The sequence below is a fragment of the Trachypithecus francoisi genome, unplaced genomic scaffold (genome assembly GCF_009764315.1).
Source record: "Trachypithecus francoisi isolate TF-2019V2 unplaced genomic scaffold, Tfra_2.0 Lachesis_group5, whole genome shotgun sequence".
Taxonomy (NCBI): Eukaryota; Metazoa; Chordata; class Mammalia; order Primates; family Cercopithecidae; genus Trachypithecus; species Trachypithecus francoisi.
The window spans coordinates 130,563,047-130,587,151 of NW_022681470.1; the positions used below are offsets into that span (position 1 = coordinate 130,563,047).

Here is a 24,105-nt window from a genome sequence, read left to right on the forward strand (position 1 = left end):
TCTCAGAAGTTGCCAGGTCAGCTCCTCCAGTGACTCCTGTGTGTCCACAGGTCTCTAACTGGTTTGGCAACAAAAGAATCCGGTATAAAAAGAACATGGGGAAGTTTCAAGAAGAAGCTACCATTTACATGGGTAAAACAGCTGCGGATACCACCAAAGTTGGGGTCCCAGGGAACCATGCCAGCTGCCTGTCAACACCCAGCTCCGGTGAGTGAGGCTGGCCCAGGGACAGTCATCTGTACCCACGTGGACGGCCACTGAGCTGCATCTGGGGAGGCCACAGTGGGACTGTATCGCCCTTCCCCCAGTGGTCAACTCTGTGTAACTCTTTGCTCTGTTTCAACTGTGAGAGTTCTGTTCCTCTTGGCCATGAACCCAACTAACAGATCCCTGTGCTTTGGGGACAGAATGGTGATACTGATAAGAAAAGACATGAAAGTGCTGTGCACGGTGGCTCACGCCTGTAATCCCAGCACTTTGGGAGGCCGAGGTGAGTGGATCACCTGAGGTCAGGAGTTTAAGACCAGCCTGGCCAACATGGTGAAACCCTGTCTCTACTGAAAATACAAAAAAAAATTAGCCGAGCATGGGCTGGGTGCAGTGGTTCATGCCTGTAATCCCAGCACTTTGGGAGGCCAAGGTGGACGGATCACAAGGTCAGGAGATCGAGACCATCCTGGCTAACATGGTGAAACCCCGTCTCCAATAAAAATACAAAAAATTATCTGGGCATGGTGGTGGCGGGCACCTATAGTCCCAGCTACTTGGGAGGCTGAAGCAGGAGAATGACGTGAACCTGGGAGGCAGAGCTTGCAGTGAGCCAAGATTGTGCCACTACACTCAAGCCTGGGTGACAGAGCAAGACTCCATCTCAAAAAAAAAAAAAATTAGCAGGGCATGGTGGCGAGTGCCTGTAGTCCCAACTACTCGGGAGGCTGAGGCAGGAGAATCACTTGAACCCAGGAGGCAGAGGTTGCAGTGGGCCAAGATCATGTCACTGCACTCCAGTCTGGGTGACAGAGCAAGACTGTCTCAAAAAAAAAAAAAAAAAAAACAAGACAGGAAAGGACATTAGTAGTGTGGTGGGGAGGACCCCGCTGGCCTCCCTGGGGTGGGGGGCTGAGGAGCAGAGGCCAGATGCTGAGGAGGAGCAGGAGCCACATTCGAGGCCTGTCAGCTGAGGGGCTGGGCGGGTCCCACCCGAGGAGGTGCCACGACTGTGCCCACCCCAGCTCCCACCTCTTCCAGGCTCCTCTGGACCCTTCCCGCTGCCCAGTGCTGGGGAGGCCTTCCTCACCCTGCGGACGCTGACCTCTCTCCAGCCTCCTCCTGGGGGAGGCTGCCTGCAGTCCCAGGAGAGTCTCAGGCACCATCCCACAGCGCCCAGGTGGGTGGCAGGTCCTCAGAAAGGCCGTCTTGTCAGTCAGCCCTCAGCCTTGGGGCAGCTCCCCCAAAGGTCCCAGCAGTCACACAGGCCATGCTGTGTGGCCACCACCGGGGCACAGCTCTGCAGGGCCCCACTCTGTAATGACTGTGCCCTCCCCCACCTCCACCTGTCACCACTGCAGCCGCTGGGAACAGTCAGTGGGAATGAGCCCCAAGATGAGGGCTGTGGCTGTGGAGGGGAAGGGCGCTTCCTAAAGGAGTGTGGAAGGACATGGTGTCCTTCCCTCGAGAGGGAGGGGCAGGCAGCAAGCAGAGGAGAGACAGGACCTTCCCTTGGGCTCAGACCTGGTGCCCTCAGTGCCGCAGCTTGGCCGGGAAGTCAGGTCTTGTGCCAGCACCTCCTCTCCTGCTGCTCTGATGGGGAACTGAGGGCACCCTGCTTGACCACAGTGAGGATTCGTTTTGGCGACCGTGAAGAAAAGGAGCCACGGGTCTGAGGCAGCTGACACACCCACCCCACCCAGGCCCCATGGCCTCCCACTCCCCCTTGGTGGCCACAGGGGCCTGACCCCAGCGGCAAGGGAGGCCACAAGTGGGGACCGTCTTGAAGACACTGCGGAGGCCCAGGTGTGACATGCCCAGCACAGGCGCAAGGCTGTGCAGCGTGTGCCAGGGCCCTGCAGAGCCGAGTGCCCCTCCCAACTCACCACTCTCTCCCAGGGGCTCAGAGAACAGATGCCCCTTGTGCCATCTGTGGGGTCCCGCCTGGTCCTGGGAAGCTCACGTCCCACACTGCCCTGCTGTGGCAGCTGCCCCCCATCACCGTGCAGCCCCCAGCCAGGGACACATGCGAGGGGCCTCACCTTGCCCTTTGCACCCTTGGGACCTGACTACACGCCAGCAGCTGTGCATCCACCCCAGTGCAGAGTGCCCCCCGGGTGGTGCTCCCACACTCACGGGCAGAGCAGTCCCAGCCACTTCCTTAGCCTGTACGGTGCCCACCATAGTGGGGGTGGGTCCTGTGGACAAACGTCTTAGCACCCTTGGACCTGACGCCATCTCTGCACTGCAAACAGAGCCCCCACCCCTCATGACAAGTGGATGCCTCCTGTCCTCCTTGCTGCCCAGTCAGACCAGTGTTGGGCCAGGTTTCAGAGCCCCTTTTTCCTACCGAGTCTCACCATGACACTCCAGGCGTCGCCATGGGCTCCAGGCCTGACCTTGTCTCCCTGCCCCTCACCGGGCAGGAGCCCTTGCTGTACCCGATGCCAGTCAGTCCTTTGCCCAAGCCCCAGGGAAGCCACTAGAGGCCAGTTTTCCTGCCAGGGAAGCTCGTCCATGTCCCATATCAGGTGGCAAGGCCAGCTGTGACCCAGGGCTGACCCCTCCATCCCTTCCCTCCTCCACTGGGTTGGAGGTCATCTGTGGATCTTTTCCAAGCTTTCCCAGGGACCCCTGGAGGCTCCGCCTGTGGCACGAGAGCTGGGTAGTCACCAGTCTCATGGCCACCCCTCTGATGCTCGATCTCTGTCGTTTCAGACCCAGGGTAGCTGGCAGCGGTCCACCCCCCAACCTGCAATTGTGTCACCTGCTGGAGACCCTGGCAGCATCAACTCCAGTGTGTCAGATTAAGTTTTGGGGATAAGCAGGAAAGAGCACCGCTTGAGCTGCCATGTATTGCCAGCCCTTGCGTTGTTACTGAACGTGCCGCCAATGACCTCAGAAAACCCAGATGGGTGGTGGTGCCCATGAGCCCCTCCTCCTCAGCCGGGCCCATGGCGCTGGCTCATGTGTCTGCTGGGACTCGAGATGGCCTGAAACGCTACTCATTCTCCCACCTCAGTTTGTTTTTTTGATAGTAATTTTATGGTAACGCTATGAATTGTCTGTTCTAGGACTTGGCACAGATTTTCCCATTAAAATGTTTGACTTATTTTAATTCTGATGTCTGTTCACCAGATTTGTTTTGGGTGGTAGTTGACACCGGTCACAGCTGCAGTGTCATGTGTGCTGTGATTCTGTCACTCATCTGCGCCGCTCAGGCACCAACTCCCAACACTATCTTCTGTAGAATCATATCATTCTGTTCTGATTTTAAAATGTCCTGACTGGGCGCAGTGGCTCATGCCTGTAATCCCAGCACTTTGAGAGGTTGAGGTAGGAGGAATGCTTGAGCACAGGAGTTTGAGACCAGTCTGGGCAATGTAGTGAGACCTCGTCCCTGCAAAAAAAAATTCTGCTTTCAGAATTTTTTTTTTTTTTTTTTGAGACAGATTCTTGCTCTGTCACCCATGCTGGAGTGCAGTGGTGTCATCTCGGCTCACCACAACCTCTGCCTCCCAGGTTCAAGCAATTCTCCCGCCTCAGCCTCCCAAGTAGCTGGGATTACAGGCGCCTGCCACTATGCCCAGCTAATTTTTTGTGTTTTTGGTAGAGACGGGGTTTCACGATGTTAGCCAGGCTGGTCTGGAACTCCTGAGCTCAAGTGATCCGCCTGCCCCAGCCTCCCAAAGTGCTGGGATTATAGGCGTGAGCCACCGCACCCGACCCCCACCCCCAAATTTTTTTAATTAGCTGAGCATGGTGGCACATGCCTGTAGTCCCTGCTACTCAAGAGGCTGAGGCAGGAGAATCACTTGAGCTCGGAATGTTGAGGCTGCAGTGAGCTGAGATCACGCCACTACACTCCAACCTGGGTAACAGAGTAAGACTCTGTCTCAATTATATATATTTATTTATATGTTCAGAACTCAGAATTTTACAGGGAATTAGTTTTGCACTTTTTTCGGGTTTTGCTCTATTTGCTGTTTTGCTGGGGTGTTTTGTTTTGTTTTGTTTTTTTTGAGACGGAGTCTTGCTCTGCCGCCCAGGCTGGAGTGCAGTGGCCGGCTCTCAGCTCACTGCAAGCTCCGCCTCCCGGGTTCACGCCATTCTCCTGTCTCAGCCTCCCGAGTAGCTGGGACTACAGGCGCCCGCCTCGTCGCCCGGCTAGTTTTTTTGTATTTTTTAGTAGAGACGGGGTTTCACTGTGTTAGCCAGGATGATCTCGATCTCCTGACCTCGTGATCCAGCCGTCTCAGCCTCCCAAAGTGCTGGGATTACAGGCTTGAGCCACCGTGCCCAGCCGAAGTTTATCATCTTTAATGACATTTCAACTGAAAACAGAAACCGGCCGGGCGCGGTGGCTCAAGCCTGTAATCCCAGCACTTTGGGAGGCCGAGATGGGCGGATCACGAGGTCAGGAGATCGAGACCATCCTGGCTAACACAGTGAAACCTCGTCTCTACTAAAAATACAAAAAAAAAACTAGCCGGGTGAGGTGGCGGGCGCCTGTAGTCCCAGCTACTCGGGAGGCTGAGGCAGGAGAATGGCGTGAACCCGGGAGGCAGAGCCTGCAGTGAGCTGAGATCCGGCCACTGTACTCCAGCCCGGGCGACAGAGCCAGACTCCGTCTCAAAAAAAAAAAAAAAAAACAGAAACCAGCTGGGCGCAGAGAGTCTCTCTCTGTCACCCAGGCTGGAGTGCAGTGGCACGATCTCGGCTCACTGCAGCCTCCGTTTCCTGGGTTCAAGCAATTCTTGTGCCTCAGCCTCCCGAGTAGGTGGGATTACAGGCATGCACCACACCTGGCTAATTTTTGTCCTTTTAGTAGAGATGAGGTTTTGCCATGTTGGCCAGGCTGGTCTTGAACTTCTGACCTCAAGTAATCCACCCGCCTCGGCCTCCCAAAGTGCTGGGATTACAGGCATGAGCCACTGCACCTGGCTCTTTTGTTTTTTTTGAGATGAGGTCTCGCTCTGCCGCCCAGGCTGGAGTGCACTGGTGTGGTCATGCCTCACTGCAGCCTTGACCTCCTTGGCTCAAGCAATCCTTCCACCTCAGCCTCCTGAGGAGCTGGAACTATAAGCATATGCCACCACTCCTGGCTAATTTTTGTGTTTCTTTTTATTTTATTTTAATTAATTTATTGATTTTGAGACAGAGTCTTGCTCTGTTGCCCAGGCTGGAGTACAGTGCTACGATCTCAGCTCACTGCAACCTCTGCCTCCCAGGTTCAAGTGATTCTCCTGCCTCAGCCTCCTGAGTAGCTGGAATTACAGGCATATACCACCATGCCTGTCTAATTTTTGTATTTTAGTACAGACAGGGTTTCACCATGTTGGCTAGGCTGGTCTTGAACTCCTGACCTCAGGTGATCTGACTGCCTCGGCCTCCCAAAGTGCTAGGATTACAGGACTGAGTCACCATGCCGGCCTACTTATTTATTTAGACATAGGGTCTTGCTCTGTCACCCAGGCAGGAGTACAGTGACATACCTCACTGCAACCTTGAACTCCTGGGCTCAAGCGATCCTCTCACCTCAGCCTCCTGAGTATCTGAGACTATAGACACGCACCGCAACCTCCCCCTCCTGGGTTCAAGCAATTCTCCTACCTCAGCCTCCCAAGTAGCTGGGATTACAGGCGCCCGCCCTCATGACCAGCTAATTTTTTTATTTTTGTAGAGATAGGGTTTTGCCATGTTGGCCAGGCTGGTCTTGAACTCCTGACCTCAGGTGATGTACCCGCCTCAGCCTCCCAAAGTGCTAGGATTACAGGTGTGAGCCACCACGCCTGACCTGGGACCTGCATGTTAAATGGGGCCACTGGCAGCGTTGTAGGGACTCCCGGTGGCCTGTGGGCACATGGATTCAAGCAAGAATCCCCAGCAGATCCCAAAACCAGTGGGGGACCATTTGAGGAGGGAGTCAGTGATGTCCTCACCTTCCTCAACTAAGTGCTAGGGAAGCCGAGGCACAGAGCGGGAGCCCTGGTGATGTGTGCAGTCCCCTGCCCTCGCACTGTCCATTCCCCAGCCTCCCACCTTGCCCACCTACCTGGGACCCTCACAGGCCCATAGTGGCTCCTCCAGCTTCCACCGGACACCCTCAACCTGGTCCAGCCCAACCTGCCAGAGCCCCAGACAGGGCAGGAGTCCTGGGTTGGAGTCCTGCCTCTGCACCCTGCGTGCTACCCTGTCTCCCTGAGCCCATTTGCCCCTCTGTAAAATGGGCACAACGTGAGTTCCTGCCCGAAGGGCTTGGTGGCAATCCCATGAGCACAGAAAGGTGCTGACGGCTGTGTCCATGCAGGGGTACTCTCGAAAGGTCTGGGATTCTGTTATTCCTTCTTGTCTGTGGGGACATCCAGGCTGGGAGAAGGGGGCCGCTCATCTGCCAGGTTGGGAGAGCTGAAGGGTAGACGGGAGGGTGGACCAGCCCCATCTCCCTGCCCCTTCTCTACTGGGCGCCAGGGGGCGATCTTACAACGGAACAGGATCCGGGCATCTCCCTCTTCGCTGACCCCCTCACTGCCCCTGAATAAGCTCATTCCCACCGCAGAGAGGGCCTCTGCACTGGCATTCCCTCCTCCTGGCTAACTGCTGTACCCCTCCCTAAGACCCCACGGAGCCCCCGACCCCCTCCCAGCCCTCCCTAGCTTTCTTTTCCCAGAGCTGCCTCTCCTCACCGCCAGCCGGCGTCCTGCGACCTCAGCCAAGGGGCTAGGGGCGTCCGCAGGGGCGGGTGCTTGTCTTCCTCCTGGCGCTGGTTCCCTCTCCTGGGATAGAGGCGGGCAACTCAGGCGGCCGCGGGCGTAGCTCCAGTCACTCTCGGTCCGTCGCCCCGACCCTCGGCCCGGAATCGCCCCCTGCCCCAAGTAACGGGGTAAGGGGCTGGGCCGAGTGACCCTAAGGAAGGTGCTGCCCCTCCCTGGGTCGCAACCTTGCGCCTGCCTGGCCCATGGGGGTTTTTGGACAGAAGCGGATCCCGAAGACGGTTGAGGGATGAGGAGAGGCGTGGTGTGTGGGGAGGAGGTCTCTGGCATCAGTCACCCCACGTGGGTCACAGGTCGAAGTAACCTGCAGCGTTCGGTTTACTTTCGCGATCTCTCCTGGGAGAGGGGAAGAATCAGACGACTGGGCGGGCAAGTGGCCTCGGTCCACCAGGACTCCGCCCCTCACCTGTCCCCGCCTTCTCTGGGACCTCTGCCTTTGATTCTAGATCCTTTGATTCTAGATACTGACTCTGGCCCTGTCCTGCATATGGCTACATCCCACTGGTGCTCTGGCCCCAGCGTATCCTGGCCCTGTCCCTCATCCCCCCCACCCCTCGCCGCGGCCCCTCCCCTGCCCCGCTCCTCCACTCTAACCCCCTGCTCTGGCTCTGAGCCTTCTCCACCTCAAGGGAAGCCATCAGGGTCACCTGGGACAGAGGGCGGGTCAGAAACTGGGGTTCTGGTCCTAGGGTGAGGATTGGCTGCTATCCCTGATCCCTAGACCACCTTCCCAGGCCCTGGGCCAGTGGGGCTTAGTTCCAAAACCCTTTCAGCTTCCCCTCCAACCTCAAAGAATGGGCACAACCACACACATTCCCAGGGCCGCCAAGAAGCGTAGGACCTTGAAAATATGAGTTCAGGGCTGGGTGTGGTGGCTCACCCCTGTAATCCCAGCACTTTGGGAGACCCAGGCAGGCGGATCACTTGAGGTCAGGAGTTCGAGACCAGCTTGGGCAACATGGTGAAACCCCACCTCTACTAAAAGTACGAAAATTAGCCAGGCATGGTGTCAGGTACCTGTAATCCCAGCTAATTGGGAGGCTGAGGCAGGAGAATTGCTTGAACCTGGAAAAAAGGAAAAAGAAAAGAAAATAGGAGTTCCGAGGCCCCTCACATGCGAATTCAAAGACTTTCCATACCCAAACCCTAGTAGACATTTCCACATCCCCTGGACCACGCATTGGGAAGATTTAGAGGGCCCCAAACCCAGGTCACGGAGGTATGCTCAGGCCAAGTGAGGTGTGCAGTGGCAGCTTCAAGGCCCCCATATGCAGTTTCAATGTCCCCCATATACAGTTTCAAGGTCTCCCTCATATAGTTTCAAGATGAAAGTTTTGGCAGGGTGTGGTGTCTCACACCTGTAATCCCAGCACTTTGGGAGGCCGAGGGGGGCAGATCAATTGAGGTCAGGAGTTCAAGACCAGCCTGGTCATCATAGTGAAGCCCTGTCCCTACTAAAAATACAAAAAATAGCTGGACATAGTGGTGCCTGCCTGTAATCCCAGCTACTCAAGAGGCTGAGGCAGAAGAATCACTTGAACCCGGGAGGTGGAGGTTGCAGTGAGCCGAGATTGCACCAGAGCCAGACTCTGTCTCAAAAAAAAAAAGATGGAAGTTTCTAGGGTCCCTTCATCAGTGCTTGGCAAAGCCCTATACCCACTCCCTCATGAACGTTTCTGTTCCCCTAGGACTCCAGGGGGGCATTTCAAGACACAATAGACTAGGACCTTCGATAAAGTTTGGAGGCCCCCACACTCTGGGGAGGAAATTGAGGCCCTGATTCGGATGCCTTGTCCTGGGTGGGGTGGGTAGTGATTGCTGAGAGAGGGGAGTTGAGGCTGCCTGGGACACCCCAGCTCAAGTCCCTGCCCCTCTCCTGTGTGTTACTGAGGGTGATGATTGCAGTCACAGAGCACCTAATCCATGCCAGCCTTGCAGTCGCCAATCCCTGAAGAGGCGGAGGCCATTGTTGGTTTATTCCCCAGCTGGGAAACAGGCTGTGAGGTTGAGTGAGGACAGGGCTTAGGTCTGACGCAAGAGGCTGGGTTTTGCAGTCAGGAGTCTCTGTAATGACACAGGAGAGGCTCGTCTAGCATCCCTGTGCCCGCCGAGGAGCCATGGAGGGTGTGTGAGCAGGGAAGTAACCAAAGCCAGTCTTAAGCTAGGGACACTGCAGCAGGCCCCACCATGGCCCAGGCTGCAGCTCTCCCTGTGGCCACCAGGCGTCGTCCCAGCCTGACAAACGAGGTTTCCCAGGCCCTTGTCCTGGAGCCAGTGGGAAACTGGCTTCTACTTCCAGAATCTGCCACCACATCTTCAGGACATGAAAGAAACCCCCTGAGCTTCTGTTCCCCACCTCCTGCAAAGTGGGGCATTAACGGGATCAGCCTCACCAGGAGAGGTCAGTGAAGAGATGCAAGTGAGGTGTTCTGCACCCAGCAGGCGCTCAGTGGATGTGTGGGCCACCAGCCCTGCCTGCGGCGCAGGGCAGATGGATAGACGGATAACCCTGAGACATGGCTACAAGGTGAGGAACACGTTTTGGGGTGAGATACTCGTGTCCATCTGGGACATGCTGAATCCTAGGGGACTAAGGGGACATCCGGAGATCCAGAAGGAGGTGGGACCCCAGGGAAAGGAGGGAGCGCCCAGGTTGCACTGACCTCCCCTCTGTGTGACCAAGGAAGCCAGAACTTCCCATAAAAAAATCAGCCTAGTTACAGGCTTCCGGCTGCCTGGCATGACAGCTGGAAGGGAGTGAGCCCTACGTCTTCAGGGGTGTGCAAGCCGACAAGGGGTCTTCAGCAGCGGCTGGCCAGGGGCTGAGCCAGGGGGCCACGCCAAGAGGCCTGATTCTCCAAGGACGCAGCAGGAGGTAAGTCACAGTCTGACCAGTGGGCACTGAGGATGGCACCGCCCAGCTGCTGGATTCCCCAGTCAGACAACACGTTCCAAAGCGTTAGAGAACGGACATTCCTCGGCTCTGGGCGCCCAGCAGGCCACTCCTGCCTGGTGAAACGTAAGCTGGGCCTGGCCCCGTGGGCTGCGTGTTTTTCCAGTGGCTTCTTCAGCCACGGCCTGACCACAACCCAGATTCCGTTGGGTCGGCCATTTCCAAGTGTTTGTGTTCAGCTGGGCCAGATGGCAGGCGGGGCTGAGGCCGGGGACCCAGGCCTCCCAGAAGGCCTGGCCAAGCACCGCCAGGCCCTCACACCAGCATCCCTCTGCCTAGAAGCCCCCACCCCATGAAAGCCACTCAGCAGCCAGATAACAAAGGACAGGGGATGATCTTGCTGAAAAATCCCAGGGGGATCTTGTAGTCCCGGAAGGAGGGGCCTCCCAGCCTGGCCAGGATTCCAGGTGCAAAGATGCAACTTTTGCCAAGGCAGACTTCTTTCAGCTGCACCATCCTGGCCTGCAAACTTTCGAGTCAGTTTGGGACCAGGTCAGCAGCCACAATTGCACATCAGTGACCAGGGCTGTGTGTGAACAGCTCTGCTTCCCTGTGGGCCCTGAGCAAGTGTCCCTCTCTCACCCTGTTTTCTCAGCTGTAAAATGGGTATCATAATATAATTTGCCCTATGGGTTTTTGACAGGATCCAACCCAACACATGACAGGTGCTTCACAAAGCTGAGGTATCTTCTATCCCTCCTGGCTGAGCCAGTGCTGCCTCCCCCATCTGACTGGAAGCTCCCTGAGGGCAGAGGCTGGGTCCTTAAAAGGAGGTAGTGAATGGGGGTTTGTCTGTCTCCCTCCCCTGCTCAACATCCTCACAGACAAAAGGTAAACTCTAAAACCAGCATTCAAGACTTTTGGACATCTGGGCTTGGTTTGGTAAACTCCTATTCACCCTTCAAAGCCCAAGTCAAAATGCCCTCTCTTCCAGAAAGCCTTCCCTGGGCCCTCCTCTGGATTTTCCCAGCCCAGCCTTTGGGCTGGGCCAACCTTGACCCTGCAGGCTGGGGTATCTGTGACCAGTGCTGCCTCCCCATCCTGACTGGGGCTCTGTAGGGGTCAGTCCTGGGGCTGAGTTTGTGTCTGATGACGCACATCTGTATCCACAGGTCTGCATGTAGCCATCACATGGGTGCATGTGTGTGCCCAGTGTGTGTGCATGGGTCCCTGTGCCGGGCCCCAGGATGGGCAACCGGGCCACCTCCCACCAGACAGTGCTGTCTTTATGAGGCCACAGTCAGGCTGGGATACTCTGGCTCGGCTGGGAGCTTATTCTTCCACCAACTCTCAGCAGGGAGGAACTGGGGTGGGAGCAGCCGGCCTCAGGCTTCATCGTGCTGGCCCCATGCCCTGAACGCCACAGTTAAAGCTGCAGCTCCATCTGGGGCAAGGGGGGAGGCTGGGGCCTGGGGAAGGACTGAGTCCCGAGTGGGAGCCCCCGCCCCCGCCTCAGCGGCCCCGCCAGGCAGCCTTCAAGGACATACCTGAGGTTTGGCAGCCCCTGGCCTAGCCAGCCCCCTGGGCTGAGTCAGCAGGAAGGGATTCAGGACTTCCCTGGAAAAGTGGCTGGGACCTTGAGGCCTCCCGCCAAGTCCCCAGCCCCAGGGCCGACCGGCTCCCCAGGGCCCCGAGAGAGTGGGAGATGCTGCCTGCGCTTGGCATGGCTTCGTGTGCCCCGTGGGGCTGAATTGTGGAGGGTCGTGGGGGCTTGAGATTGGCCCTGACTCGGGCCAGCTGGGAGTCTGGGGGTCAGGTGTGTCCCGATGTGTGGGGTGATGATGGGTGGGTCAAGGGGGCGCTGGGCACAGGTGCGCACAGGTATGCACAGGTGCAGCTGCAGGCACTGCTACCTGACCCTGAAGGGTGGGCCTTTCTCTGTGTTGAGGGTGCATCTGTCTGCCCAAGTGGCTGTGATGAGGGGGCACAGTGTCCAGCGTGTCCCATGGGTGTGGTGTGTCTGGCCTCATGCTCTTTTCGAATGCAACTGTCTATGTTGCTGTCCTGAGGGTGACAGTGTCACCAATCAGGTGACAAGAAGATGGCTAGGAAGTATGAGAAGGAGGGAGTCATGCCCCTGACTACAGGGGACAGGGATGGGGCGTGATGAGGGCAGTGTGACCTCGAGACTGATGGGGCGTGTCTGGTTCTGTGTGACACTCGCCCTGCCTAGGCTAGTGTTTGTTTCCAAACATCAGGGTCTGCTGATTCCCTGACGGCTGGGGTCTCCTCCCTCCTGCCTGCCCAGACCCCCTCCACCCTACGCCCAGGGGTCTAGCCTCAGCTACTGCCCTGAGGCATCAGGACATGGCATTCGCCTGGTCTGCTCTCACCCTGTGGCATCCTGCCTTTGTTTCCACCATTAAAGCACAAGCGCTTCCCCCACCTGACCAAAGCCAGGTCTCCCCGCCAGGCTGGCTCCAGTCTTTGGGGTCTGAGGCTGGGTCAGACCCAACTCCGAGGGCTGATGAGAGAGACAGACGGGGCCGGGGAAGTGGTGGGTTGCCACGCCAGGTCCACGAGGCCCCAGTGGAGGAGCCAGGGATGTTCAGCCAGGATGGGAGGCAGCTGGGGGAGAGAGGGCCCTGGGCTGCAGGGTTTGGACCCTGGAGGGGCCCCCAAGTGGGAGGGAGCAGATCCCAGTTCCATGAAAGAAGCATGTTTTCAGAAGCTGAGTCCTGCACCAGCTCCAGGGGAGTCTTTGTCACGAGATATTGTGTAACCCTCTCCTGCTTCAGCACCTCCCATAGCTCCCTATTGCTCACCAGAGAACTCAGGCTCCTCGCTCAGCATTCAAGCCCCTCCTCACCTTCCCTTTGTGTCTCCCTTCTACTGCTGCCCTCCGTGTGTCTCCCTCCTCCAGCCTTCACATTCACCTTTCCAGCACCCTGGAATGCCCTTCTTGCCTTGGCCATCCAGCAAACTCCTACACATCCTTCAAGACCCAGTGCTTATGTCCCCTTTTCCAGGCAACATTGCCCTTCCTCCAGCCCACAGTATCCCCATTTGCTGTGTGACCCTGAGAAGATTCCTTCAGCTGTGGAATAGGGGTATCACCCTCTCTAAAAGTGTATTTTGGGGATCCCAAGGCAACAGATTTACACTAAATGCCCTTAAAGTGAGTTAGGCTTTGCAGGGGCTGGCTCGGAGGGCTTACATTCAGTCAATGCTCAGTATGTGTTCATTTTTATCTCCCTCCTCTTGGATTCTGTGGTTTTAAGACTCTTGTTTTAAACATTTTACTGTTCCAAGATTTTTTCCCCATCATGGTGCTAGGAATTTTAAGAACCCCTGGTTCTAAAATTATAAAAGTCTAAAATGCCGTGGGCGGGACCAAGGGCCTCTTTGTGCCCTGAGCTGACCCAGGTTGGCTGAAGCTGGGGGTCTCTTTGGGGGGGTCCCCTGCCCCCCACTTCCCTCAGACTGAGGGGGTGTGATCTGGCAACCCCAGTTTGGTTGAGGGGGGTGGACAATGGATTTACCAGGAGGTGAATGGTAGCCCAGGTTCCAGGAGGGAGGGGGTGGGATTCCTGGCTCTAGGGCTGCAGTTGGGGCAGACAGGCAGTGTCAAGAGGCACATGGCTGTTGACTCAGGGCGATGGCTTCCTTCTCTTGGAGCCTCAGTTTCCTCATCTGGAAATTGTGGCCAAACGCTTCCCTCTTGCAGAGTTATCAGCAGGGATGGGAAAGAGCTGGACTGTAGCCCCCATGCCCTGCCCAGTTTTTGCTTCAGCCATGTCCTCCTCCTGAAATGCCCCTCCTGGCCCAACCATGGTGGCTGGGGAAGGGACTTCAGGAGGATGCCCACCCACCCCTGCCCCACCCTAGGGAAGGGGACAGGTCTGGGCCAGCTGCCTGCCCCACACTTGGCTGGCCGCCCTAGCCTGGCAGCGTCAGAGGCCCCAACACTTTCTCAATGAAAGGTATTTGGCTGTGGAGGCTGACACCTCATCACCCTCTGCCTGGAAGCTGCAGCCAGCTTTGCCCGCTGCAAATGGGAGCGCCCCCATTCCTGCCCCTCCCCGGGACCCCACGAGGCAGCCCTGAGCAGGGCTCTGCGGCAGGCAGGTTGGGGACCTAGTTTGCCTTGGGCGGGGGGCCTGCACCTTTGAGCCTCTCAGCTGGGGGTGTAGAGACAGTAAATTCTGGATAAATGTGTGTACTTCCAACCCCTGCCAGCTCCCTCAGGGACCTCAAAGCATCTCCCCTCTCTTGCCTCTCACAGCCTATCGAGGGTGAGGCTGGGGTGCCGATGTCTGGGGCTGCCCAAACCCAAACTCCAGCAGAGCCCTGGGGTCCACCTTCAGAGACCGGGGTGATGCCTCCCATTTTGAGCTTCTCCCCGTGCCCCCAGGCCCCGAAGTCCACGCTAGGGCAAAGGGAATGTTTTCCTGAGTGAAAGGGTGAGAGCTGCGGAGGTTCGGATTTGCCAAGACCTCAGCCGAAGGGGGGATGTGGCCAGTGGACAAGAGCCAGGGACCCCTCTGGGTAGAGCACTGGCCCCAGGGCATATTGGGGTCTGCACATGTGAGCCTATCTCCTCCCAGAGAGAGGCTGTCTCAGGGCCCCTGAGGTTTCCAGTGCAGCAGAGCTCACACCTCTAAATGCTAGATGGCTGGACGATGGGAGGGGGGCCAGTGGATGGGTGGGAGATTGAAGAGGAAGTGGGTGGTTGCCCCCTAAGCTAAGGGATGCTCCACATACCCACTCCCTGGGAGGTGTCAGCCAGGGACAAGTCTCCCATCTCAGGTGCCCTGGAGGCCACGCCAGTCGTGCCACATTGATGCCTTCGTCCCCAGGCCCTGGGGAATCACACACCTAGAGCTCCAGGGGGCTCAAAGCTGCTGGGATTCATGCCAGACTTCAGTTTTTCTATCTGGACAGTGGGGGTGTGGTCAGAACAGCGCCAGCCCCGTGGAGCTCCAGGAGGACACACGTGCACACAGACCGCCAGCCAGCTGTGATTCTGCCGCCTCTGAAACCAGGGTCCTGGCAAGGTCAGAAAGCCCTGGCCTCAGGCAGCCCCATCGCCACATGACCGATGTGTGGCCAGGGTTCAGGCGGGTGGGGCCCAGGGCGGGGCTGCTGTGGACTCGACTGAGGAGGTCCAGGGTGGCCTCGCTCGCTGTTGCCTGCCCCAGAGGCTCCCCTGCCAGGGCCCTTCCCTGCCCGCTGTAGCTCCAGGGCACATGGCCAGGCACAGCCAAGGAGGCCAGGCCAGAGCAGCGGCTGCTACTGTGTTCAGCGGTCACGGCCGCCTGGGCTTCTTGCCCCTGGTGCCCGCGTGTGCCTCCGCGTGTTTCTGCCTGCAAAGGTATATCTGGGCTGGGCAGCCCCAGCCTCCATCTTTCCTCCCTGGAGCCTGACATCATGAGTTGGAAATAAAGCATTTTTAATTGAGCCCCGGGAGGGCGGGAACATCCACCCCAACGCCCCGGGCAGGTCTCTAAGCACCAAACATGTGAGAATTGTTCCCCTCAGCCCCAGAGCCTACCCCACATGGGAACCCCAAGAAGCCCCTTCCTGCTTTTCACTGGGCCTAGCCTGGACCCCGCACCCCCACTCACACCCACAACCAGCTCCCCACGCTTTGTTTCAATAAATAACCCCAAAAACAAAACTCGGGGCAGGGGACCTGGTCTAGCGCTGAGCTCCAAATAGGCAGAGGGGACTTTGTGCTGAACGTCAGAACTCCCAAAGGTAGAAGATTGAAATCAGGGTCAAAATACACATGAAAAGTCAAAGACGGCTTCTGAGCTGGGAGCAGGTCCCTTCAGGCTAGGGTTGAATGTTGTCCCCGGGGTGCTGGCCCCAGAGTCACAGCAAACTCCATTCCATACCACACAGCAACAATCGCCTCCTTGGTGTTTCTACCATCGGATGCTCTGGGTTCCTGTCTGACTCTGAGTTCTGGACAGGGGAGGAGAAAGGAGGCCCAGACGCCTGGGGAGGGGGCTGTCTAGAGAAGAAAGAGGGGCAAAATTTCCTGGGGTCAGAGGAGTCCGGAGGGAGGCAGGAAAGCGAGGCCCCCGGCCCAGGTCACTGCCGGACCCTGCCCCGGCGGGTGCGGAGGGGACCTGAGGCCCGGGCCTGTGCCTGCGCCACCTCGCTCATCTCCCTGCGGATGTCACCAAGTGCTGTCGCCGGGGACTCCAGCAGCCTCTGGAAGAGGCTGGGTCGTCCAGCTGGTGGCTCCCTGCACTGGAAGGTGACGGCTGTGCCAGTGTCAGCCTTCATCTCTCTGGAGAAGCCGTCAGAGGAACCATCAAAGCAGCGGCCAATGGCGATCTCCTTGGCCAGCCGTGGGCTCTGGTCAGTGACCGTGTAGACGCCATAGTTGTGGCCCAGAGGGTCTAGGGGGGCCAGCATGGAGAAGGCAGCTGGGTCCTCCGTGGGCACCGGTGGAGGGTGCCGGGCCAGGTAATCCCGAAGGAGCCCATTGACGGCCACGCGCCGGCAGCTGCCCTGGGGCATAATGGTCACCAGCGTCCTGTCCACCTGCCGCTGGTCGAACAGCATCCCACTGCACTTGAACTCCACGCAGGCTGCCGAGGTGCCCGGTCGCTCAGGGTCCCGCACGCTCCGGGCATCCCGAAGCCCATAGAGCTGGCCCCGGGTGCGTGGGTGGCTGCCCCCCGAGTTGTGGGAGCGGACCATGTACTCCTGGGGACCCTGGATCTTCACCTTGAGGAAGCAGGCCCGGAACTCCTGCGGGTTGGGCCACCAGGCCAGGAGGTCACCAGTCCAGGAGGCAGGCGTGCCCTCTCGGAAGGGCACCACGTTGTACTCATACTTGTCCGCCTCCACCCTGGCGAAGCGGAAGTGGCTGGCGGTCACCGGGGCCCCCTGACATTCCCGCAGGCTGCGCCACGGGTACACAGGCCCGTTGGCCTCGGTGGGGTCACCTGGCCTGGGCTTGGCAAGGTTGATTCGGAAGCCGTTGCGCTTGAAGGCGGGATCGTCGTGGTCCGTCCGACGGTACCCCAGCCTGTCCAGGTAGGGCTGGGTGACGCCCACGGTGGCCGGGAGTGGGCGGGGCAGGGAAGGGGCTGGCTCCAGCTCCTCGCCGCCCAGGGTGGCGGTGACCAGGGCGGTGTAGGCGTCGGGCCGGTCGGCGTCGCAGAAGGCGGGGAGGCAGGCACCATTGGGGCCGGTGACCGCACTGTCAAAGCGGCCCCAGGCGCGGGGGTTGGCGGAGAAGCCAGGGGCGGGCTCCAGGTTGACCAGCGTGACCACCACTCCCTCCACCTGCTCGCTGGGGTTGAACTTGTCGTTGGCGTAGGCGCGCACCTTCACGAAGCAGCGGCGGCGCTCAGGCACGTCCAGGTTGAACAGGCGCCTCTCCCGGATCTCCACGTTGCCGACCAGGAAGATGCGCTCCTCGCGGCGCACCCGGGGACCCGAGGACCCCTCGCGCCGGAAGCCGCTCTCCTCCTCCCACAAGCCGGTCTCGGGGTTCAGCGACCACAGCTTGAGGGACTCTACGTGGCCCGGCATGTGGATCTGGCTGGCGGCCACCCGCACGGCCACTGGCCCCACCTGCAGCTGCTCCGCGGAGCCGGGCGCACGGAGGTCCACGGAGAACATGCCGTAGGTGCGCAGCGGAGCCAGCTCGCCATCGCTGTCCATGAAGCGCAGGTCACTGGGGGCGGATGCCGCCGAGGTGAGGTCTCGGGGATCCACGAACGTCACCCGAGCCTCCACAGGCCCTGAGTAGGGTTTGCCGTCGGCTCTGTGGAAGGCTCCAGAAGGCAGGACCAGCTCGCCCAGGGGCGCCTCATCTTCCAGCTCGCCCAGGGGGATCGTGTTGCTCTGGCTGGCATCTAAAATGACCGGTGCTTTCTTCCGCATGGCCTTGACCTCGTGGTATACGCCGGCACCTCGAGGGTCAAAAGGCAAGACCCGGACAGCGTCCATGAACTCACCGCTGGGGTCCACAAAAGTCACCACCAGCCGCTGGGTAGAGGGTGGCACCTCAATGGTAAAGTCTCCCTGGTAGGCGGTGAAGCCGATGGGCTCCTGGCCCAGCAGAATCCTGGCAAAGCGCAGCGGCTCCCCGGAGTCAGCAGCCACAACACGGCCCCGGACCAGCCCCCGAGGGGGCAGACACTTCTGGCAGCCACACTCTGCCACCACCTTCACCGGGAGGACATAGCCAGGGCAGTGGATCTCCCTTCTCTCCAGACGGCGCACAGAGCAGCAGCGGGAGCTGGTGTCCCCGCAGCGGGGGCCAGAGCCTGCCAGGCTGGGGCAGTGGGTGTAGGGGCAGAGGCCCACGTCCAAGTAGGCAGGGCCGCTGCCTGGCTGACCACAGTCCTCAGGGAGCTTGATCAGGTACTCTTGGGGCCGGGGGTCGCAGGCTGGCTGGCCTGGGGCTGTGGACCAAGAAAACGTACAAGTCAGGGCAGGGAGGGGGACTTCATGGAGGCCAAGGTTGGGGGCTCTGTCTGTGGTCAAGGACTCAACCTAAGGGAAATGGGTCTGCCCAGGGTAAAGACTGAAGGTTGGCACTCAGAGTGGTATGGGGGCTCAGTGGAGGCCTAGGATTGGATCGGTCTGAAGTGGGGGCTCCATTTGGGGTTGAGCTTAGCTATAGTCCGGGCTCTGTTTGGGTGAAGGTTTGCTCAGGGATGTGGCCAAGGACACTCACCAAGTACAGTGAGCCAGGCAGTGCCCGAGCGCACAGCACCCGCCTCGTTCCATGCCTTGCAGTGGTAGATGCCAGCCTGGTCTGGATGCAGCCCCTGGAGTTCCAGGTGGGCCCCATACCTGTACGCTCGCCTGTCCAGCAGGGTCCCATTGTGGAACCTGGGTGGCAGGTGAGTGACACCATAGGACTTAGTGGGAGGGGCTGTGTCGGCCCCCAGTCTGCAGGCGCAGCTCGGGATCTGCAGAGAGGCTTTGCCAAAGTCAGCCTCCTCCCCAGCGAGACTGGCCCCATTCAACCTCCTTGGTAGTCCCTCTCCCAACCAATTCATTCCCTGTTAACGTTTTCCCCACTCTCCAGATGGGAAACCACATAACATCATGAAATTGAATCCAACCCCAAAGCCGGAGAAGATGCCCCTGAGCCCAGGGCGGGTGCTTACCAGGAGTATTTCTTGGGCATTGGGGTCCCAGAGGCTTTGCAACAGAAGGTCACATTCTGGCCAGCCTCTCGCACTCGGGACTCAGGATGTTTCACCAGGTATGGCTTCTCTGGGGTCAAAGGTGGCAAAGATCAGAGCTTCTCCCACTGACCCTTCCCAGGCACAAGGTCCCCATCCTCTCCTTTCTCCCAGAAATGCCCGGACTCACTCTGCGCCTTCGCCAATGACTGTCACATCTTATTTCTTCCTCCCTTGACTTTGAGTGCTAGAACTTCCTCCCCCGATCCTCAGCCCCTTCATGCCCCATGTTGTAAGGGTGCTTACCTAACTTATCAAGGATGATGGTAACCACAGAGATGGATCCATTGGCCTGAGCCTGGGCCTCCCCTGCAGAGAAGCCATCCATCTGGGCCCTGATTTTGGCGTGACTGTCAGCACAGACACCAGGCACCCGGAAGGTTCCGTGAGCATTGCTGGTGGCCACGGTGCCAGGCTGGTCTCGCAGGGAGATCCTGGCTCCTGGCAGCGGTTGCCCAGATGGGGTGACCACTGAGCCCAGGAGGATGTGGTCCGGGCACTCACAGGTGTCAAGGCCGCACCCTGGGGGGATATGGAGAGGCAGCAGGGCAGAGAAGCCTCCACAATCCCTCCTGAGGAGGGCTTTCCACTCAGTCACTCAACAAATATGTCTGGGGCCCCCCTATAAGGTGCCTCTCAGAGGCCTCAGCATGGCCCTGCTTGGAGCAGTCCCTGGTGTGAGGGGGTGATGGGCTGAGTGGTCAGGGCTGGGCCAGGGGGTAGGAACTGGGACCCAGAGATGTAGGGAAGAGGTCCTATAGGAGGCGACAGGAGAGGTGAGTCTCAAAATATGGCACAGACCTTTCCAGCAGAAGAGAAAATGTCTGGACAGGGGCTGGGGGCCCAGCAAGGGGTTGGATCTTGGGCTGAGAACAACTGCCCCCCTTCCCAATCCTGCGGTTTCTCCATAAAATGGAAAATTGCACTGGAAACTTCAGGGCACAGGCGCCGGGAGGGCAGAGCCAGGCGCGATGGGGTGGGGACCCCAACGCCCCATTGGCCACCATGTGCCCCCACCCTGTGACGGGCTCCCCGGAGCAGCCTCCAGGCCGTGTTTGTGGAGCCCAGGCGCTAGCGGAATTTCCAGTCTCCTCCTGGCTTGCCCGGTGTCTGGCCCTGTGAGGGCCTAGGCATCATGTCTGCCAGGCTGTGAGCGGGTGTCTGTGTGGGTGTGGGGGACCAGGAGGGGCTGCAAATGCCACGCACGTGTGCACCCTGAGTGCATGAACTGACTTCTGTTCCCCCACGGAGACATCCGTACAGTCTGGAATGCACACAGGGGAAGCACCCCCTATCTGCCCATGTCTGCCTGCACAAGAGCCCCCTGGCATCCACCTGTCCAGATGTGCATAGTTACCAGTGCTCCTTGGGCCCAGGAAGGAAGGAAAGGCCAGTCTCCACCTGGCTCCAGAGTTTGGGTCCACCAGGCTCCGCCCCTGCACCAAGCCCCGCCCTTCACAGCCCCGTCCCATGAGGCCCCGCCCCCAACGAGATCCTCCCCTCTAGGCATCGCTCATGAGAGGCACTGCCTCTCTACATCCAGGCCCCGCCTCTAACTCCACCCTCTACCCCAGGCTCAGCCCCTAACCTCCCCTCCCTCCCCTTTGTACGGGGCCCCTGCCTCCAGACCCCGCCCCTCCTACCTGGACATCGAGGCCGCACGCACCTCTGCGCCTCCAGAGGACGCCCGGGACACGCATCCCCAGCGGGGCTTGGGCAGTGGCGGCGGCGCAAGCGACGGCCTGGCCCACAGCTCCCCGAGCAGGGACCCCAGGGGCCCCACGCGCCCCACGACGCCTCTGCGGAAGGCAGGGACAGAGATCAGGAGGCCGCCCTCCCCAGGAACCGCGCCTCCGGGTAACCTGGGACTAAAGGACCCTTCTTCCCCATGGCAGATCTGCCATCGCCCCCACCCATGCTCCCGTAAGCGCACCTGTCGAAAACATAGTTTAGGTACCGACCCTCCTCCCCACCCCGGGATAAGGTCCCGGGGGTCAGTCCTGCTCTTCTGCCTGCATCCTGCACACATTTGGGCTCAAGGCACGCCACAGAACTAAGTTCTTACAGATGCGCAAACGAGGGCAGCGGGAGGGAGATGCGTTCCAGGGGGCTGGACATGGGTCCTGACCCGCTGGGCCTCCTGACGGTGCACCTGAGCCCCGCGCTGTTTCCAGCACTTCTCTTCAAAAGCCCCGCCCCCTGGCCCCGCCCCCACACGTGGCTCTACTCCCAAGGGCCCCCTGGCTCTTCCTAGCCACGCCCATACCCCCACGGTCCTGCCCCGCCCAGCCCCACCCTCCCACAACGCTTCCCGGGGGTCGCCAGCCCCGCCCATTCCAAGCCCCGCCCCCATCATCCAGCCCCGCCCTCACCTAGTGGGCAGCGGAAGCGCACGTGGTAGTTGGAGCAGCGGCGGCCACGCGGTTGCTCGCGGTTGAGGCACCAGAAGCCCCGCGTGGGGTTCAAGTGCACGCGCTCGCCGACGGCGGACGGCAGGGCCCAGTCCGTGGTGCGCGCTTCCAGCGCCAGCGGCCGCTGGCACACGCGCGCCGGCCCGTAGTAGAAGCGGATGGCGGCCAGGCTCTCGAAGTCGCCGTCGCCTCCCGGGTGGTCCACGTTGAACCAGGACGTCCATTCGCTGGCCTCTGCGGGCACCGCACGCGCTGGGACCGGGGCGGCGGCCTGTAGGCCCCCATGCGTGCGTGCAAAGGCCTTACCTGCTGTCTCAGCCCCCTCCCGCGGTGGGCACGGGCTAGTCAAGCGCGCCCCCGACCCAAGACAGCTGCCTGAAACAGGTGCAAGGCAGACTGGGTTCCCCGTGCCCCCAGTTCTGCCGCCCAGGGCCTGACCTGATCCATCCCGGTGCGCTGAGCTCTTGCCTCTGTCTGACCGGCCTCTCACTTAGATCTTGAACTTGGGGCATCACCTCCAGGGTGATGTCATGTCCAGGGACCAGGATGGCGCCGGTCCCTTCGCCCAGTGTGTGCCCTCTCCTCACACGACCCCAGTAGCCCAAGCCCCCCAACAAGCCCGCAGCAGAGACGGGGCTCTGAGGCAGGCTAACTCACCTTCCCAGTCCTCCAGGGCTGGTGAGGGCTGGCCGGGGTACACGGACCGTCTTTCCAGGCCCAATGCAGTCGCCATGGGCTCCTCGGTGGGGGTGGCGTCTGTGGGTGAGGAGTGGGGAGAAGGAAGCATGCTGCTACTGATGGGGACCGCTGGGAGCCTCCTTTTAGGCAAGGTGCAGCCATGATCATCCCCCCTTTTTTTTTTTTTTCATATTAAGTAATCAAATTTTTTTTTTTTTTTTTTTTTTTTTGAGACAGAATCTCCCTCTCTCACCCAGGCTGGAGTGCAGTGGCACGATCTTGGCTCACTGCAGCCTCTGCCTCCTGGGTTCAAGTGATTCTCATGCCTCAGCCTCCTGAGTAGCTGGGATTACAGGCACTCGCCACCACGCCCCGCTAATTTTTATATTTTTATTAGAGATGGGGTTTCACCATGTTGGCCAGGTTGGTCTTTTTTTTTTTTTTTTTGAGACGGAGTCTCGCTCTGTCGCCCAGGCTGGAGTGCAGTGGCCGGATCTCAGCTCACTACAAGCTCCGCCTCCCGGGTTCACGCCATTCTCTTGCCTCAGCCTCCCGAGTAGCTGGGACTACAGGCGCCCGCCACCTCGCCCGGCTAGTTTTTTTGTATTTTTTAGTAGAGACGGGGTTTCACCGTGTTAGCCAGGATGGTCTCGATCTCCTGACCTAGTGATCCGCCCGTCCCGGCCTCCCAAAGTGCTGGGATTACAGGCTTGAGCCACCGCCCCCGGCCGCCAGGTTGGTCTTGAACTCCTGACCTCAGGTAATCCGCCTGCCTTGGCCTCCCAAAGTGCTGGGATTACAGGCGTCAGCCACCGCACCTGGCCCATGATCCCCATTTTAACAGGAGGGAAAACTGAGCCTCTGAGAGGCCAGAACCCAGGTGTAGCCCCGAGGGCTGCCACACACTCTCCTCCACCACGCTGCCCACGACCACCACCAGGCTCCCAAAGCCAGGTACCTCTCTCTGACCTAGCCCCAACCCCTCGGCTGGGGAAGTCCAAGTACCATTCAGTTCCCCTAGGCCGGAGTCTCCCTCCCACTGTGTTCAGCTGTCCCGAGTTCAGCCGGCTGTGCCTCTGCCCTCAGGCTGGGCTCCCCCTCATCAAGATAGACTGCTGGAAGACCCTCCCTTAGTCTATCTTCCATCCCTGTACTAGAGTCCAAGCTGCTGGCCAGAAGTCCTTGGAATCTAGACTGGCTTCTCCAAGAGAGGAGCTGTCTAAGATACTCCCGGCAGAGTGATGAGGTCAGACAAGCCCCTTACTTCTGGGCGCCTCAGTCTCCTCACTTGAAAAGTCGGCCCGTCCCCCGCCCCACTGAGTGTTCCAGGGATGGGCATTTCTTTCTCCAGCGGTTGGAGTGAGTGGGTGTGTGGGAGTTAGGTGGGAGGGGCCAGTTCCCACCCCTTCGGTCCAGGATGGGAGAGTCCAGACCCCGGGAGGAACCCTAGGTTCTTATCCACACTCCCGGCTTAGCCAAGGAAGAGAATGGATGAGGCCTGCTCCGCGCCCCAGGTGGTCGCGGGGATCCGACTGGTGAAGGGGACCCAGTCCCCGGGGAAGTGCGTGGGTCCCTGGGTTCTCTCCCCGAGTACGGCTTCATGCAAGGCCGGCTGCCAGGCCTTCGGGAGCTTCAGGGGCTGGGGGCGGGGGCTGGAGGCGCCTCACCTCGGGCCCCCGCCAGGTGCGCGGCGACGACACAGAGACAGAGTAGTGGCAGCAGCGACGCCATGGCCGGGGCAGAGCGTCCGAGGGAGGGTCCGGGCTCCGTGGCGTGCTCGGGTCCAACTCCGGCGGGTCTGGCGGCCGCTGGGACTGAGGATGGGGGCGGGAGGCGACCGCAGATCCCGCCCAGGCCACGCCCTATTCAGGCCACGCCCCCTGGGTGACCAGCGCTCGAGCAACCCCTCTGGGTCA

General features: G+C 59.6%; 2 protein-coding genes across 8 annotated transcripts in view; one reads left to right on the top strand and one right to left on the bottom strand.

Annotated features, from left to right (window-relative positions):
- Window positions 1-3,558, top strand: part of PBX4 (PBX homeobox 4) — a 59,128-nt gene extending 55,570 nt beyond the window's left edge. For 6 of the 7 annotated variants that reach the window (XM_033200388.1, XM_033200390.1, XM_033200391.1 and 3 more), the window contains 3 exons: window positions 51-207; window positions 1,249-1,355; window positions 2,926-3,325. In XM_033200388.1, the coding sequence (XP_033056279.1) occupies window positions 51-207; window positions 1,249-1,355; window positions 2,926-3,018 (357 nt within the window). In that variant the 3' untranslated portion in view covers window positions 3,019-3,325. Of the gene's footprint in view, window positions 1-50; window positions 208-1,248; window positions 1,356-2,925 lie in introns of all 7 variants that reach the window. The other variant, XM_033200394.1, reaches the window with a different exon arrangement.
- Window positions 3,559-15,308: 11,750 nt separating this feature from the next.
- CILP2 (cartilage intermediate layer protein 2) lies at window positions 15,309-24,094 on the bottom strand. Its single transcript, XM_033200403.1, has 8 exons — window positions 23,857-24,094; window positions 22,169-22,267; window positions 21,473-21,745; window positions 20,744-20,899; window positions 19,347-19,622; window positions 19,023-19,131; window positions 18,584-18,741; window positions 15,309-18,308 (listed from the first exon to the last, which is right to left on the bottom strand). Exons 1-8 carry the CDS (start codon window positions 23,918-23,920, stop codon window positions 15,973-15,975), a joined length of 3,471 nt encoding a protein of 1,156 aa, XP_033056294.1. The 5' UTR covers window positions 23,921-24,094; the 3' UTR covers window positions 15,309-15,972.
- Between the last annotated feature and the right edge of the window lie 11 nt (window positions 24,095-24,105).